This window comes from Poecilia formosa, unplaced genomic scaffold (assembly GCF_000485575.1).
Source record: "Poecilia formosa unplaced genomic scaffold, Poecilia_formosa-5.1.2 Scaffold9, whole genome shotgun sequence".
In the NCBI taxonomy this organism is placed as follows: Eukaryota; Metazoa; Chordata; class Actinopteri; order Cyprinodontiformes; family Poeciliidae; genus Poecilia; species Poecilia formosa.
In genome coordinates this window covers 4,391,709-4,409,004 of record NW_006799948.1, presented here as the reverse complement: position 1 = coordinate 4,409,004, position 17,296 = coordinate 4,391,709, and the positions used below count along the sequence as shown (strand labels likewise).

General features: G+C 40.2%; 2 protein-coding genes across 2 annotated transcripts; both read right to left on the bottom strand.

Annotated features, from left to right (window-relative positions):
* Nucleotides 1-525: 525 nt before the first annotated feature.
* On the bottom strand, nt 526-8,135 carry sypl1 (synaptophysin-like 1). Its single transcript, XM_007579210.2, has 6 exons — nt 7,687-8,135; nt 7,384-7,583; nt 3,133-3,251; nt 2,378-2,582; nt 2,099-2,290; nt 526-1,923 (listed from the first exon to the last, which is right to left on the bottom strand). The coding sequence occupies exons 2-6, from the start codon at nt 7,453-7,455 to the stop codon at nt 1,792-1,794; spliced, it is 720 nt and encodes a 239-aa protein (XP_007579272.1). The 5' UTR covers nt 7,456-7,583; nt 7,687-8,135; the 3' UTR covers nt 526-1,791.
* A 2,317-nt stretch (nt 8,136-10,452) lies between these two features.
* LOC103129527 (nicotinamide phosphoribosyltransferase-like) lies at nt 10,453-17,236 on the bottom strand. The gene is made up of 6 exons (XM_007540672.1): nt 17,203-17,236; nt 14,646-14,893; nt 14,446-14,565; nt 14,227-14,367; nt 13,970-14,104; nt 10,453-13,787 (listed from the first exon to the last, which is right to left on the bottom strand). The coding sequence occupies exons 1-6, from the start codon at nt 17,234-17,236 to the stop codon at nt 13,674-13,676; spliced, it is 792 nt and encodes a 263-aa protein (XP_007540734.1). The 3' UTR covers nt 10,453-13,673.
* Between the last annotated feature and the right edge of the window lie 60 nt (nt 17,237-17,296).

The following is a 17,296-nucleotide window of genomic DNA, read 5'->3' as shown; positions in this document are numbered from 1 at the left end:
AGGCTCCTGTGTTAGAGAAAAGCAGCCATTGTGCATGACTCACAGCCACTTTGGCTGTAGGCGTATCAAACCCAAGACTCCAAGGCTCCTACTCTGTGAAGAGAACAACACAAAGCCATAGTAACAGTTGTTTGCAGATTGCAATAAGTCACGTAGAGGAAACAAGCTGAAGAAGGGGAGACCATAAGTTATGCTTTCGAGTATAGGAGGGAAATTAACACCACTGAACACTCAGCTGACACATTATGGTAGTGGCAGCATTGTGCTGCGATGTTTTGAAGGATCAGGGAGGCTGGCAATGGTGGGGGTTCAAGCCAGAGGCTGCAAAAGATTTAATTTTGTGTTTGAATTGATTGTTTTACTGTTTACTTTGAGAGCAAGTATTTATGTCAAAAAGATGTCGATGTAAAACCTAGCATCGTCACAAAAGTTAAAAACATTCTTAAAACTTGTGCGACAAAACGGAAGGAGAAAGAGTGCACGTATAAAATCAAACACCATCAGATACAAAGGAAATTCAATGATAATAAAAAAAAAAATCCATTCACTTTTATTGACAAGTACAATGAAATTATGCAGGCCACATCCAAGAAAGCAGATATCTTTTCAACTGTTCATTCAGATACATATGGGAAACAAAAACATATTTTACTCAATACAAAGTAAAGTACAAAAACATGTTTGGTGTCACATCAAGAATTAAGCAAACTGACAACAGAAAACAATAAAATGAGCTTCAACAAATAGTACTTTGGCAGAATGTCATGTATTATTATAAAATATGAATGCTGAAAATTGGAATATAATGAAAAAGATGTTACCAATACATTCTATAGGATTTCTTAGTCCTTTAATTGGTACCTTGGTTCCAACTCAACACAGCATCTTTATCAGCCTCTCTGGTGTTTTTGGGTTTCGTACTTAAAAAACTCACAGTCACATTAAGCACCATAGAAGTAACTAGATTCTTGATATTTGAGTTTCAAACAACTTGACAGTCATTTTTGAAGCTTGAAAGCAAACCAAAAATATGGCTGAATGTAGGGATTTGGCAAAAAGCTTCACCAGGAGTTGCACTTACCACCGCCTGCCACTAGGTGGTGGTAAATGGCAAAGAAATTCAAAGAACATGAAAGAAAAACGTTTTGAGCTAAATGCGAACGTGCTTCAAGTAAAAACAGCAACAGAATTGTAAAGATTTCACACAAATTTTATGGCCAAATGTAATTTATATTTTTCTATTCATTTATTTGTCACTAAACAATGGGGCATCACACTTATTGGGAACCCTAGAGAAAATGTGGGGAAAAAAGGCCTTAAGATAAAACTGTTTTACTTACAGATATTTTGAAATTCAACCTTTGATTTGAATACATTTATTCAAAGGAAATCATTTGGGTGTCGCTTTATTTCCTCCACTATAGATTTAACTTGCATGATGGTGTGAAGCCCACTTAAAAGGTAAAAATGTTTGATGCAAGTTAAATACAAGAAAGACCTTTCGTTGTTCCAAGTTGCAAGACTTTCCAAAGAAATATATGCAGAATGGGGGATTTTATTATTTCAGGAACGTCACTGCGCAAGAAGTAAACCGACGTCAAGTCATTTAGGTTGCAAAATGCCAGTACGGCTTTGTGCAACGTTAGCACAAGCAAAAACCCAACCTACAACAGGTTCCAACAATCTCACCCTCTATCAAGAACATTTTCTAGATATGTATAAAAGCTCAATACTTCATATATATTTGACTTTCCTTTCCTTCTTATGCATAACAACAAGTGGGCACTGGTGTTAGATTGGCGCAGGAACCTGCTGTCTTCCAGGTCCAGGTTGGGAGGAGAATTTCTGGGAGTGCCAGCGAGTCTCCTTGTAAACAAACCAGGCGTTGCCGGCCCAAATGAACATGTTGAGGTAGCCGAACACCTGCAAATGCACAAGCAGAACAAGAAAATGCATAGGTAAATCTAGAATCTTAAGCAAGGTAAGAGATTGAAAAGATCAGACTTTACTAATCATTTGCTCTAGAACTAATCGACAGCTTCAGCTATTGATGACTGAAAGTAGTACAAACTAGCCGCTGGCATGCATTTCTTCTTACCACAGAGATGTTGAGCGTCCGCATGTTGGCGAAGTCCGTGACTTCACACGTGACGTTCGTTCCCTTACAAAGAGCTAGCGTGCCGCTAATTCCGTCAGTGTCCGTGGCGTCCTTTACGTTCTGCAGACCCTTTGCCCAGGCAGATGAGCAGACCAACCACAGGAAGGCCAGGACTGCTGTGATGATAAAGTCCTAGCAAAAAAAAAAGTCAATAAGATTTTCACAATACAATACAAAATGTGGTCAGCCATTTTGGTTTTGTTCAGTTTATTTACTCACAAAAATAGGCCCGAAGTCAGAGTCTTTGTAGACATGCATGTAGCCCAAGTAAACCAGGAGAGCTACCATGCTGTACAGGAAGCACACGACTCCGATGCCGACGAAGAACTCCGCGGCGGACGACGAGTCTCCCATCAGGTGCGTGGTAGTGACAGAGTGATTACAAATAGTGACGTTCCCATCGATGAGCGGGACCTGGCTCAGCCTGTCCATGACATAGAGGAGAGCCCGAACGAGTAAAAACATGTTTACTCAATACCTTTTGGATTTAGTTATTATTATTTATTTTTTTTTTTTTTGACATATGCACTGATAAGTGACCAAAACTGGCTGATTGGGACCCTCTGTGATGAGAGAGTGACCGGTCAGAAACTTTAATTGCTCAAGACTAGTTGCTCGAGCAATTAAAACTTTAAGACCGGGGATAGAGGGAGGCCCGTTTTTTGTTTTTAAATGTCGGAATTAATTCATTTTTGTCTCTGTTTTTCAATGGCAAAACCTTGCTTTCCCATTGACTGCCGTTTCTCACCCACACAGTGTGACATCACCTCTGCTCCTAATATAAATAATGAATGACCAGAAGGTGAATTCTGTTATTTATACATATTAAGAGAAATCAGGATTAAATTAATATCAGCAGGATTACAAAGCAAAAATTAAAAATACAGAGATTGGAATTTTGGCCACAAATCTCTAATCAATACATCTACTTCAGAATTCAAAAACAGAAGCATCAATGCATCGAAGATTTATACCTAAACGGGTAGTGAAAGCTGGCATTGAGGGTCTCATTCATGCCACCACCACAGAAGAGAGATACGACGTTCGTACCCGAGAATCCACCACAGCTTCCGAACGCGAATATGGCTGTGAGCTGCGTGGATGGAAAACAAGACACACACATTAGGGACGCTGCTCACGCCAGCATCAGAAAATACAGTTAAATAATGACTAACCCATCCCTGCTGAAGATGCATAAATATCCTTAAAATAAAATCTGATTTTTTAAAAAAAAAATTTCACCCCAGTCGCACAATTTCACTCAGAAAAATGTCGATTACTCCAACTTTTATTTGGGTTGATTCCTCTTATGTCTGATAATTTTTTTTCCCTGCAAATTTCATTTCATATATAGATATTTTTCTTGGCTTTTTTTTCCTTTTTTTTTATTTAAAATGTCCCATTATGTTCATGATGTAATTCCTTACATCTGGTAGGTTTCTCAGAACCTTTGGAGGAGAAACAGGCCCACAGCATCACTGATCCTCCATCTTATTATTTAACTTATCAATCTTTTGGATATTATTTATGTATTTTAAAAAAAAAAAAACAACGTCTGGTTATGTTACTGTAATCAAAGTTACACTCGCTCTAGGCTTTTCACACAATATTAAAAAGGGTGCCAATAACACTGGACGGTTCTGCAAAGCTTTTCTGTTTTAAAAAAGCAGAAAAAAACAAAAAAAACCCACAATGACATATTTGAAAATCAAACTATTTGAAACATTTTCTGTCAACGTGTTTTCACTTAAGCCGCCATTCAGCCGTCGAATTCCTTTGCGCAGAAAAGCATCTGATTCAGTTTGTCGACCATGTGACGCCGATTCTCCCCTCTTAAAGCCAACAGAGACTAAATTCTTTCTTCCTCGGGGCGACTGCGACTCTGCCAAGGCCTTCCCCGAGTGCGCAAGTCGATAACCATCAGAGCTCAGGCTCATTCAAAGCCCTGCTGATGTTACGTTACGCCGCTACCGGCAGCGATGACGATGCAGGACGAAAATGTGCCAAAGTAAATCCCCCAGACAGGACACTGCTGGTCCCGACACGATCTGTCAGCCTGAAACAGCGCGGCTCATTGCTGGTGGTAGCAAGCCCTGGAGAAGATCATGTTAAAATATTTTTGCGGTAAGATATATAAAAAAATTATAATTACAACAAGATCTAATTTGCCTAAGTTACTGCTACAAAGAAAGTCAGCAAAAGAGTTCTTATTATGGCTATCATAACGTAATCCACAACATGAATTTATCGTTTCATTTTGAACTTCTACAACATTTATACAGATCCACTAGATGCATTTAAATCTCAAGTGCATCTGGAAAGTATTCACAACAATTTACTTGTTCCACATTTTATCATGTCACAGCCTTAAATCCTAATTGCATTAAATTGATCTCCGACTTCAAAATTCTGCACACAAACGCACCTCCATGACAATGCGGGGGGGAAAAAGTTTGAGATTTTTGCACAGTTACTCAAAACACAGAAATCGCACTTATGTTAAGTATCCGCAACCTTTCCCTTCAAGCTCAAAACTGAGCCGTTTCCACTGAAGTCAGAGGTGATTGGTGTTTTTGTGCCGGACTCTGGCACTGTCCGTTCCGACAGGACAGCATCTTCTGACAGAAACAGTAAACCGTTGTTTGACGGTGAAGAAGGTGGAACTGTACCAAAAGACAAAGGACGAGTAAAGATGTCCAATCATCAGCTGATCTACTTTCCAACCCCTAACCTGTGCTCATAAGCCGCAGATAGCAAATTAAAAGACCGAGGCCATAAATAAAGTTATTTCGGGACAAAGCGAGCGGTTTAGGACGAGGAAGTGCAGACTCGGTCTCCTCCGCATCGAAATCTTTGGAGGTAGTTCAGGCATCTGATTAAGAGTCCCTTCCAGCTCAACCCAGGGGAGATATATATATATATATATAGGAAAACTGGAATGCCTGGGGCTAAACCCAGAATTTGTTTTAGGGCTGCCTGGAAATACCATGATATTCCTACAATAAAACTAGAAGGATGTGGTTTGGGAGCGGCGGGGGAGAAAAAAAAACTGAACTGGACTGACAACAAGTTATATTTTAATGATTTGAACAGCGAGTAGCACTGTGTAGATCTCAGCAAAGCATTTGATTCTGCTCATCAGGAGATGCTGTTTAATAGACGACAACGTTTGGGTTTGAGTAAGTGCGTTTAGGCAGGTCCAAATTTTGTACAGAGTCCCCCGAAGACCACGTTCACAGGTGAAGTTCACCTCTATGCAGATGACGCTGTACTTTGTTCAGTTGGACCTACATCATTGAGATAAGTCGCCTTTAAGCAGCCGTAGCTGAAACAAATGACAATGGGATTTCTACCCTTGAGGAAGACCTTATTAAGGCAACGTCATCCTACGTGTTTTTGTCTCCCAGGGTTCAAGTTAAGCCTTCAGTAAAATCAGAAGGCTCCACCGGCATTTTGGTATCTAAATAGGGAGTAAGATCTTCGGGTTCTAACTTTTAGCTTGTAATGATTAGCCCTCTAGATCAGATCAGATCTTTTTCTTTTTTGTTTTTTTGCAAAATAGATGTTCATCTCTTTAATATCGTAGGACTCATTAAATGAATGGAGGCCGCAGGTCTAACTTATCCCTAAAATTTTGGAAAATGTTGCAGGAAAATTGTTGGAAGGCGTTCACTGTATGAGGCAGGAAGTGGCTTTCATTAAAGGGACCAAAAGAATGTGGAAACGGTAACCTCGAGAACGCTCTTTCAAAAAAAAAAAAAAACTCTTCATTTTTGTCTCATCAGCACAACTGACACACACACACACACACATTAAAAGTGCTTACATGATCTCACACACCTTGCTATGCTTCACTCCAGATGTTTTCCCAGATGTCCTTTTCTGTCACTTCCTGCTTTTTTGTTTTTTCTCTTTTTTTGGTCTTCTCATACTACTTTGCTTATTTGGGGAACTCAGTCACTATTTAAAACAACCAGGAAAAAAAAAATCAAATGACTTCCGTTGTCAACATCCCCAATAAGACAAAAGTCAAGGAAATTTGGCATCTAATCTGGGTGAGAATTTCAAATATGTACAAGATGCAAACAAACTGTAACAAATGTAATAAGACACGACCATCTCTCATACGTCGGAAAATCAATAAAATGTTTGTTTTTTTTCCATCTGTCCTTAACAAGTGGAATGAACAGTGGAGACTTCTAGCATTTCTTCGAAGAAATACTGCTTCCTGTTTACAGCTCACAAACGATAACATCTGAGGAGGTTTCTGAGTCGAGGCCACATCACTCACACACTAATCAGATTGCTTTGTAGCCACTCAAAAGCTTCCTTTATGATAAAAACTTTACCAATGTCATCAACCCTCGTCTCTACTCATTTCTTTTGGATTTGCTTGCAATCGTGTTTCTTCTCTCGAACCAACACATAAAAAAAAAGTTAAAGTTTGCTTTCTGGAAACATTTTCTGGTAAGATTTAGTGTTAAATCAGCTCCACATGAAGACTTATACATATTTACTTTTTTTTTTTTTTTTTTTTCTGATCCTGACCAGGTGTTGCACAGATCCGGCCTCCCGAAATTCCCAGAAAAAAATAAAAAGAAAGATTTGTGGGTATTTACTGACCCAATTAATAGTCTTTGCTCCACACTGAGCATGAATAAGCAAATCCATTGTGTTAAATGAAGCTTATGTAAAGCAAACACACACTTCCACACACACACACACACACACTTCCACACACTGCCTTGTCCTGAGTCAGATGACTGCTGCTTTGTAGTCCTCGGTGTGTGTGTGTGTGTAAATGTGGACATTATGAGAAAACAGAAAATATACCTGGATTCACTTATAATGCGTGACTGATTGCTGGAACAAAGGTCGACATGTTTCTTGTATTTCGGGGCTGTTTTGTTTTTCAGGGGTAAATTATTCCTTAAATGGGTATTAATCTCTAACTGAGTTCTTGTAAGGCCTGCACTTTTATGCAAGGAGCAAATTCAACTTAACTAGACAAAAACTGGATTCAACCTCCAGGTGCAAATAAGGGTTCAGTTTGCGTGTTTTTTTGCATTCAAGTTCGCAAAGTTGATCGGAATGAGCCAAACTGTTGATCTCTGTGCATTTTTAAGATATTTTCAAAGGAACATATGAGCACCAAGGAGGGTCTCTGGACTTCCCTGCTCTATAAGGAAGAAAAAAATAATGAAACAAATGCGCATCTGACTTACCCATTCAACCAGCTTAACGAAGCCCAGAGGCTCCTTGAGGGGCGACAAGTTGAGTCGAAATCCGGTCATCATGATTAAGCCGTTTTCTGCCCAAATCTTTACCTAGTTTTCCTCTCTAAACTGTAGGGTGGGTGATGATCCAGCTGAAAGGGGAAAAAGTGGGAGTTTCTTGAACAGAGTGACGTGGTGTGTTCCTGACGCTGCAAGAAATGACCGCATCGGGTTATTTAGCGCAACTTTTTTGTCTTTCAAGCTTCTGCCCCAAAACTGGGGAGGAAACGCGAAGCACGAGGATCCACTTACCTAAAATGCAGCTTGGTGTGTGTTGGGAGTTTTTTTTTCATGACACGTGTTGCTGAGCCCGATCCTTTGTTCATGTGCGAACTTCTTTCAGCGGGAGAGCTCTGTTGCTGGGCGATGCGCTCAAGATGTGGCGGATACAGCGCGTAAAAGTGTGCCAAACTTCCCCCTCGGCGCGCTTCATGCGAGTGGGGATTTGGTTACAGGGAAACGACGCCGCCACATGCAAAAGAAAAAAAAAAAAAGAAAAAAGTGAGTTTTTTTTTTCTTTCATTTTCTTCTCCAAAATCGTAAAAATAACAACCAAGAAAAAAATGAAAACCGCATCGGTGACTTAAAATATACTGCAGCTGCAGTTTTCAAGCGCGGCTGGGCATTTACCGCAGAAAACCCATGCAAACTACGAACTGAAGATTCAGTTCCGTTTCCAGAGGTGGGAGAAGACCAGGCAGCCACCCAGTTTCCATTCCATGAGATTGTAAGAAAGACATGGACCCTGCTCCCCCTCCCCCCCACTTAACCTCTCTCCTCGCTGAGGTTGCAGTCTTTGGTCATATGACCCAAATGGACACGAAACGGTTCCTTGAGATTGAAAAAAAAAAAACTCTACAAATGTGGAGAGGTGTTGAAGGAAGCTATAAAATGTCCCACTTAAAGTTTGAGGTAAGATGAAACCTAAACTTGAGATTCTTGGCCCACATGAGGCAAAAAATAAATAAATAAATAAATAAAAAAATCCAGCTGTGGATATATTTCCTTGAATCCCCTTGGAGGATTCAAGGAAGGTGGTGGCAGCATCATACTGTGGGAATGGTTTTCTAGAGAAGGGATGTTTGAACCTGTAAGTCAACCCAAAGTTTGATTTTCAAAATCTTTAGTCGGGAATGCAACTTAAATCAGAGCAGCCCAATATGGCTGCCACACTTCTCTTAGCACCTCTTTTGGTTGCCTCTTTTTAACACTTAACAGAGAATTTCTCTTGCCATTGTCCCAAAAGCAATTCAGGAACGCGTTGCGAAAAAGAGATTGTGCAGTACTTGCGCATGTCATTGAGTTTATGCAAACCGGTAAGAAGTCATACAGTTATACATTCAGCTGATATTGGATTGTCGCTCATACAGGATTGCGACACAGTAACTCAGAAATCTGACTGGCAGAGTCAAAGTATAACAGGTCTGCCGAGGATTGGGTTAAGGTTCATTAAGGAAGACGACGTTTCTTGTGAAAATTTACGCCAGTAACTCAGATTAGGGGAAATGATTCAGTGCGTCACTGTTTAAAACAAAGAACTCATTGGCTCAATTTGTAATGACGGAAATGCAAGGTTTTTTTTTTTTTGATTAGTTGAAAAAGATACTAAACCATAACGTTGGTTCCTAACAAGGAAACAAAGAAACATCCAGACAAGGAACTTCGAACGGCCGGATTTATAGTAAAAACAAGGGTCCAAGAAGCTCTGAGCAGCTGCACAAGTTGAGTTGCAGCTTCTGTTTAGACTGGATGTTATTCCATTGAATTATAGTTTATATTAGTCTAAGCTTTATTATGTGCTATTTGTTCATTCTTCTTTTAGAATGCTGTTCAAGAAACCCATAAAAGGAGTAAAACTGGCCCACTTGGACATCTGCAGCTTAAAACAAAGCCAGTGAATTACGTTCCAGTCAAATGTACAGATGAAACTGTCGAGGACACAGCAGTAGCTATGCAGTGGTGTAATATATTTCGACTCGGCAAGTAAATACGGAGGCGATATTGCATTTTATTATTCAGGCGCTTTCCAATTAAAACAAGAAGGGATCTCGGTGCGTCTGGCGTAGAAGCTCTACGGCTTCAGGTGCATCTCCCACGTCTCGTGAACCGACATCAATATGCAGTTGCCGTGCGTCACTAAATTCAAGTATGGAACGCTTTAATAATATATGCACAATAGTCAAAAGAGCCGCTGTTTATATTCATGCAGATATGAACATAGGTTGGCTTCTTTTATGATTGCCATTTGAAGAAAACAGTGAGTGAGGTGGAACCTTTCTGAAGTGACAAATCTACCAACCTGAACTAGCATGAATTGAAATGCTGAACCAATTTCAATATGTATTGAACATTAATTAAACAAGGCATGTATAACTGGACATGGATGTGTCTTGATACATCTTGGACCAAGTGAATAAGCCGATACAAGAAGAGATTTTCAGACTGGAGCTGTTCAAAATAAAGCTGCAAGATTAGCACTTGGCTTTTTACTTTAGATTTTATGCATCAATGGCCGTCAAGGTTCGCGACTACTAGCATGTAGCCTTTTTAGTTTCTTTACATAATGTCTGGATTTTACATAAACTCTGACGTCTTCTCGCAGCTATTACCCAGCTGCAATAGACATGACTTCATAAAAGACAAGCCTGTTTGTTACTTTTATATTACTTCTGTCCAGAGACAGAAGTAATAAAGCCCATTTTAAATTAAAACATGTCGCGTTTTGAAACAACAAAAAGGGATCTTAAAAAAACAACTAATAAATACTAAATTGAATGGATGTGTTGACTTTTAACATCCTTTGAAATGGCTGTGGCTGTTGACTTGTACTTTTTGTGAAGTTTCCTTTCGTGAGGTCTCTTAACATCGTGATTTTACTGTAATGCTTGAGTGATCCTTAAATAAACTAGACTCAACTCGACGCTTGGCTTCTTTTTAGATGCTAGTGGACACTTGGGAGAAAATCCCGAGGACAATTCGGGACTTTCTCTCGAACAGTGAAGCAGACAAGAGAAGGAAGCATTTCAAACCAAGAGGGTGGCATTTTTAATCAGTGTATTGTTGACAATATAGCAAGTTATGTTAGTTAAAATCTCAGTTGTGTTGAGGGGGGGAAAAAAAAGAATTTGGAACAACATATACATACGATTAAATCAACGTAAAAGAAAAATCCAAATTATTCACAACCACTTTTTCTTTTTTTTCGTTTTTTTTTTTTTTTTTTTCTTGCTCCATCCATTACACAACACGGCATTCACACAGGACTACGCTCACACAGAAACTAAAAGGCTCCGACGGCCCCAGAAACAGTCGCGCCGGCCGGTTCCGTCGAGCCGTTTTGGATATTCTTCTGTTGGTACAAAAATGGTCATTCTGACAAAAATAATAAATCGCATCTAGTCTGGTCATCCACCTAGCCGTCCCTCTCTGCTTTCGGTTGCGCCCCCTTGTTTTATGTACAAGTGAGAAGGCAGTATGGCCGCACTGTTTGTAAATAAGGATATTTACTGATATCTCTTTTTATTTTTTTAATTTTCTCCCTAGTCGTACAAAATAATATTTTTCTGAGGTAAGAACCGAGACAGTATCAAAATAGTAAAATAATATTTTACTAAATGCACCTCATATTTGGAAAAGAAAACAACTATGGTCATTAAAACTGAATTACGGCGATAAAAGAGCAGCAACAACAGATGGGTAATAAAAAAATAAAAAATAAAATAAAATAAAACTAGCAGGTCAGAAGCTGTGATCTTCAATGTGTTTCAACAGTTTGATATCCGAGCCAAACTCAAGACACGGGAGTCGGGAGACATCACAGTTTCAGTTTAATGCTAACGCTAATTAGCATTGAACCCAGTACGACCGATGCACCTAAAAATGGCTGATTTTCAGCTTGATCGCCACTGACCCCAAACTGACGTGTAAAAACCAACCGATTTCTGACGAGTGAGTCCACCATACCAAAGCGCTACAAGGCTGCAGTAAAAACACTCTTTGGCGTAGATGCTGTTACTGAACAAAATCAGTGGAAGCAGAGCGATGTCAGAAGTTATTAAAAAGAAATAGCCTTGTCTAACACATCTAGGGTTCATTTTGGCAGAGAGAAAGAAAGACTCTCAGGAGATAACAGGAAGGCTAAACAGAGAACTAAGTTTTTTGTTTTTTTTTACCCTGTTACATTTTGGCCTGTCATGGAAGATAGTGGATTTGGAAATCCTGACAGATTTCAAGCAAATACACAAGAAAATGACAGTTTTAGTAATTATAATTATGCTAACCAAGCTATGTGTAACAGAAGATGCTAAATATAGCTTAAAATGTCAATTCGAAATTTTGTGTCATTTTAAAAAATGAGTTAAACCTTGCTTAACAGTGGTCCATCTAACACATACACACAGTGTGACGTCACCTCTTCTAATACACATTGTACTGAATAGGCAAAAATCATATATTGTCAGGTCAAAGCTATACAAAACCAGAGATAGGTGCATCGCCACTAACTGTGGCCGACAAAGCAATACCGCACCGAGTCATGAATTTGACTTGGTGGAACTAAAAGAATCAGAGGAACTTTTGCAGCTGCTAATATGCAGCTGGTGTAAAATGAAGAGGTTTGAAATATCACGGGAATTAACCTAATCGTCACAACCAGCTGCTCTGTCCGGAAAGCTCCCCCTACCACCCCCTTCAAATATTGTGCTTCCTGTGATGTCACCGGCTCCGAGTTCCTCTGAAATCCCCCCTGCAAGCTCTTCACAAAGTGAAAGTCCAACACTGGAAAGCAGGTCAACAAAGCACAGAAAAGCCATCGAGGCCTGGAAGAGCGGGCGACTCGGAGCAGATGGCGAGCGAACCGAGCCGATGGGTAAATGGGCATTCAATTCAACGGACAGCTTTGTTGACTGACTTAAGGCAGTGATACTGGAGGTCTGCTGACCTGCTCGACTAACTATAAAAAGACCGTATCCCTCCCCTACTCCCCCCCCCGCTTACAGACTCAAAGGCCGACAAACTCTTTGTGTCCTCTAATCCTTCCATCAACAGTTGCATTTGCATAAAGGAATACGACACAGTTGTTTAAAGGAAGAAAAATACCTGTACGCACACTCACAAACAAACACACGTATCAGGACAGACACTTAACACACATTTCAGCCAGGAACCAGGAAATTAGAATCATTCATGAACACAACGTCATCGTCATCATTATCGTCATCTTCATGCCAGTGAAGAGAACTTTTGAGATGTATATATATCTTTTTACATCATCTTACACAAAAGGCTGTGCATTAGCCATCATGAAGATCGAGCAAATTTTGAAATTCCGTATTCATACACGCAAAAAACCGCAAACATTCTGAATGGATACTTTATTTTCACTCGAGATTGTGGCTTTGAATTGGATCTTCGTGATGAGAATGCACTGCGGGCAAAACATAATGGGACACAGAGACGATCGTTCCTCTACCTTCGGCGATGCGTCCGTGTTGGCAGCGCACACGCAACTACAGTTCAGGCTGCGACGATTAATTAAAAAGCAGGACAATTTGGAAAATGACGTGACATTACCATCTATAGTTACAGTTAAAGGGTTTAGGATTAACTGCTACCGAGGTGACGCGAAACATGAATAATTAACGTATTTCAGTGTTTTCAGTGCACAGCAGTTCACAAGGATCATCAGTTCTTCCTTCACATAGAGGGCAAAGCGAAGCCGCTTCAAATTTGTGGCTTTTTTTTTTTTTTCCATTTTCTGTACAGAACGACACGCAGAAGTGTTACCGCTTTCCCTCTGTCGCAATCCGCCTCGGTCGAGGCACACCGCCCCGTCAGCAGCCGGCTAAACACATTCAGGGAAGCTGCGAAGTATTCTGGCCTAACAGTGCAACAACAAGCTGAAATTCAATTTGAGGCAGCAGCACATTGGATAGTATTTTAGTGTATGCGTTCTTACTTCTTGTACTACCTCGCTTTCCTTTAGGAGGAGTTCTGTTAAACTTTATAAACTAGTTTCCAAATTTTTAACCTCCTAAAACTTCCTCAGAATTTCGGAATTCAGATTAAAATTTTTTCTTAAAAAAATCTTCAGGGGGTTTTATGTTTTCAGGAAAGTTTTTTTTTTTTTTTGTAATTTTAAATGCCTCCATTTTTGATGTTGAAGGGTGAAAAGGTGAGGATCTGGGAGTACGACTTCTTTTAGGCTTTAGAACATGTCGGGGGGCCTGGGGAGGCCGCGCTCAGTGCAGCAGCTCCTCAAGCTCGCCGTCTTTCAGCTTGGCATTGTCTCTGACTTCATCAAATGTGTAGTTCTTCACAATCTTCCCGTTCTGAAACACCGTGTGCAGCAGGTCCTGAAAAAAACAAAACAAAACAAAAAACAGGAAACGAAGAGGGTAAAAAAAAAAATCCCTTGTACTTCTACTTCACAATTGGTGTGTGCCTATAAAACAAGTCGGCCATTTATTGTTTTAAAGTGACAAAATGTAAAAAATCTAAAGGGGTGTGATTATTTTTGAAGTTTTTCCAAACTCACCACTCCATACTCCTCCAGATCCCCCTTGCCCTCCTCCAAAGTGACAAAATCTCCGCTCGGCGTCCGGTGCAAAGACAGGCGACCTTTCTTTGACCTCTTGTTGGGGTCTGCCACCGGATCCTTGAACACATTCACCTGAGAAACCACACACACACACGCGCACACACACACACACACAAAAAAAACAATCTTTTGAGTCAAAGCATGAACGTGTTGAGGGTTATCGCACGTTAATTCAGTAGTTTGCGAACACTCACCCCCAGTCCGTTCGTCACCACGTAGCTGCATTTGAATGAGCAGTTGAGCAGATCTCTGGTCAGTTTTTGCAACAAAGCCCCTCCGGATCCAAAGGCAATGTTCTCGATGGACCACATGTGATGTTTCATACCCTCCACTATCTGATGAAACACACCCACAGCATAAACTCGCGTGTTGAAACCTTGAACGTCTATCGTGAGATATCCAAGAACTCTTACCTCCTGCAGTGTGTTGATATCGACTCCGTCTCCTTGAATGACTCTGATGTAAGGAGGCAGCACTTTGAAACCTTTAGCGTTCTCGTGCGTCGGAAACTTCTTGCCGAGTATCTCCAAAACCTGACGGCATTAAAGGGACTGTTAGCGGCACGTTTGAAAGGGATGTCTTACCAGCTTGTTAAGATTTCTGTTATGTGGACCTTCAAAACCGTGTCCAGCGGGTTTCCCGAGTCCGGTCGGACGACCAGCGGGGCGTCTGCGCTGCGGGCCTCTATCAGCGGCCGCAGGTCCTCTCCCCAGATCTTCTCGCAGGCGTTGTAGATGTCGTAGCTGTCACTGACGATGGACACAGGCACGTTGGGGAACTGCTTGATGATGTGCTCAAAGGCGTCTTTTTCATGGTCCTTCCCCCATGCTGTTATGGTGCTGCAGAGAGGATTGCTTTTAGCTGTTGATGTTGTTGCAATTCAGAGAGCAGTGTTATATAGTGGTTGGCAAAATAGCTAAAGCTCAAACTTTGACGGATTGCACTTGGATTTTAAGAGATAACCCGACTGGAAAGAGTGCCTAACTGTTGTATTGTAATATATGCAAATTATTATTACTGTAAAAATTACAACTACATGCTATAATCTAGTAAAACATTAAGACGTAGATGGATTTTACCCCAACAGGGATCAGGTTATATACTGAACAGTTTTGAAAATGACATGGTTTTGATTAAAGCATATTCAAGTGTTTGAATTGTCAAATCAAAGTCCAGGCCTCAATTCAAATTGGTTACAAAATGCATGCCACACTTTTTAGATTTGTATCTGTACAAACACTTTAAAACCACAAATTATTTTCCTTCCACTCCCAAATATCACAGCTAATTCCTGGGGAAATCTCAACAAAACACAAAAGCTTAAGGCCAATCAGCACTCTACAGCTCAAAAAGCCAGAAGGATTAAGATGCACTAAAATGAATGGAAAAGACTTTTACCATCCAGAACCCTTCATTAAACACACAGAAGACGAAAACAATCTGCTGCAACAAACATTAAAAGCAGGACACTGTGCATTGAAATACTCCCTAAAAAAAAAAAAAAAAAAAAAAAAAAAAAAAAAAAAAAAAGTCAAGCTAGAATCACATGACATCAATAAAATTGCACTTCTACAGGCTTTCCAGAAGAGGGCAGTGTACACCATCTGTTAAAGACAAATTAACCTTTGAGATTTTATTCAGGCCATTACAGGCATAAACACTGTAGCTTAAGGTTAGAAAAAACCCTAGTCACTCGCAGGGTCACAGTGTTGCATATGAAAATGATCAAGTTCATCTCATAAGCAAAGAAATTTGAACTGCAAGACTAACATATTGTTATTTTATGTCAGGCTCAAGTTTTCTAAAGCTATAAAACTGACTCATTTGAAAATGATTTTTTTTAATAGAATGAAAGTGCTATTTTCTTACTTTCAGTTTTACATACAAATTAAAGTGGAATTTTCCAGCGACTCCTCCCAGTGAGGAAGAAATGAAACAGATTTTATAACGGGGCCATTACACAGGAACTGCTGTGGCAACCTAAGCCAACATCCCAGAACAACAGAAAAACGTTTTTTTTTTTTTTTTTGGGAGAGCAGTGACTGTCCTGGTGGAGTGTTTGCACAGGAGCAAAACTAAAGGCTTCCAGCTGACTTCCAGCCAATCAGAGCCATGCTCCGTAAATTAATCTGAAGAACAGGATAACAAGTGTGTGAGGGAAACTGAGTAAATTAGCACCAACTTAAGTCATGCTGAGTTAATTTTCTTTCTGGGAAGAGAGATTCCCACGACAAAAAATTTTGACAGAAAAGTGTTTAGTAGGATATCTTTTCTCTTTTGAAAACTAATTTAAAAGAGTTGCAGCTTTTTTGGAATAATGTGGATCACTGTATCTGCATAGGACACTGAAGATGTGCGTCAACTCTATACTTGTACGAACATGTAAAGCTAAAATGTGGCCTTTACTGGTAATTAAATAAGAATTCTCAAGATGTAAAAATGTAATGATTTAAAGCTGAATTTAGCACTTGGGAAGAAACTTGTCATTATTGACAGGAAATGTTCTGTATAACTAATAACCTTATTCAGTTTGTTACATCCAAGGACATCTTTAGCAAACATGTTAGTGATAGATAGACGAGAACATGCTAAGTTAGCATATTGGCTAACTGTAAAATTTAAGCTAAGGATAGCATAAAGCCACTGCTAGCATGACAGACAGTCTCCACTACTGTTAACTAACATGCTAGNATGACACGTGTTGCTGAGCCCGATCCTTTGTTCATGTGCGAACTTCTTTCAGCGGGCGAGCTCTGTTGCTGGGCGATGCGCTCAAGATGTGGCGGATACAGCGCGTAAAAGTGTGCCAAACTTCCCCCTCGGCGCGCTTCATGCGAGTGGGGATTTGGTTACAGGGAAACGACGCCGCCACATGCAAAAGAAAAAAAAAAAAAGAAAAAAGTGAGTTTTTTTTTTCTTTCATTTTCTTCTCCAAAATCGTAAAAATAACAACCAAGAAAAAAATGAAAACCGCATCGGTGACTTAAAATATACTGCAGCTGCAGTTTTCAAGCGCGGCTGGGCATTTACCGCAGAAAACCCATGCAAACTACGAACTGAAGATTCAGTTCCGTTTCCAGAGGTGGGAGAAGACCAGGCAGCCACCCAGTTTCCATTCCATGAGATTGTAAGAAAGACATGGACCCTGCTCCCCCTCCCCCCCACTTAACCTCTCTCCTCGCTGAGGTTGCAGTCTTTGGTCATATGACCCAAATGGACACGAAACGGTTCCTTGAGATTGAAAAAAAAAAAACTCTACAAATG

What these genes read in the sequence shown, in the direction of transcription:
- sypl1 (XM_007579210.2), bottom strand. Translation starts at nt 7,455, where the DNA reads ATGATGACCGGATTTCGACTCAACTTGTCGCCCCTCAAGGAGCCTCTG. An exon ending in CTGACTTCGGGCCTATTTTT is followed by an intron (nt 2,291 to 2,377) that starts GTGAGTAAATAA and finishes TTTTTTTGCTAG; the next exon opens with GACTTTATCATCACAGCAGT. An exon ending in GGACGCTCAACATCTCTGTG is followed by an intron (nt 1,924 to 2,098) that starts GTAAGAAGAAAT and finishes GTGCATTTGCAG; the next exon opens with GTGTTCGGCTACCTCAACAT.
- LOC103129527 (XM_007540672.1), bottom strand. Translation starts at nt 17,236, where the DNA reads ATGACCAAAGACTGCAACCTCAGCGAGGAGAGAG. An exon ending in CAACCTCAGCGAGGAGAGAG is followed by an intron (nt 14,894 to 17,202) that starts GTTAAGTGGGGG and finishes CAACATCAACAG; the next exon opens with CTAAAAGCAATCCTCTCTGC. An exon ending in TGGTGACGAACGGACTGGGG is followed by an intron (nt 14,105 to 14,226) that starts GTGAGTGTTCGC and finishes GTGGTTTCTCAG; the next exon opens with GTGAATGTGTTCAAGGATCC.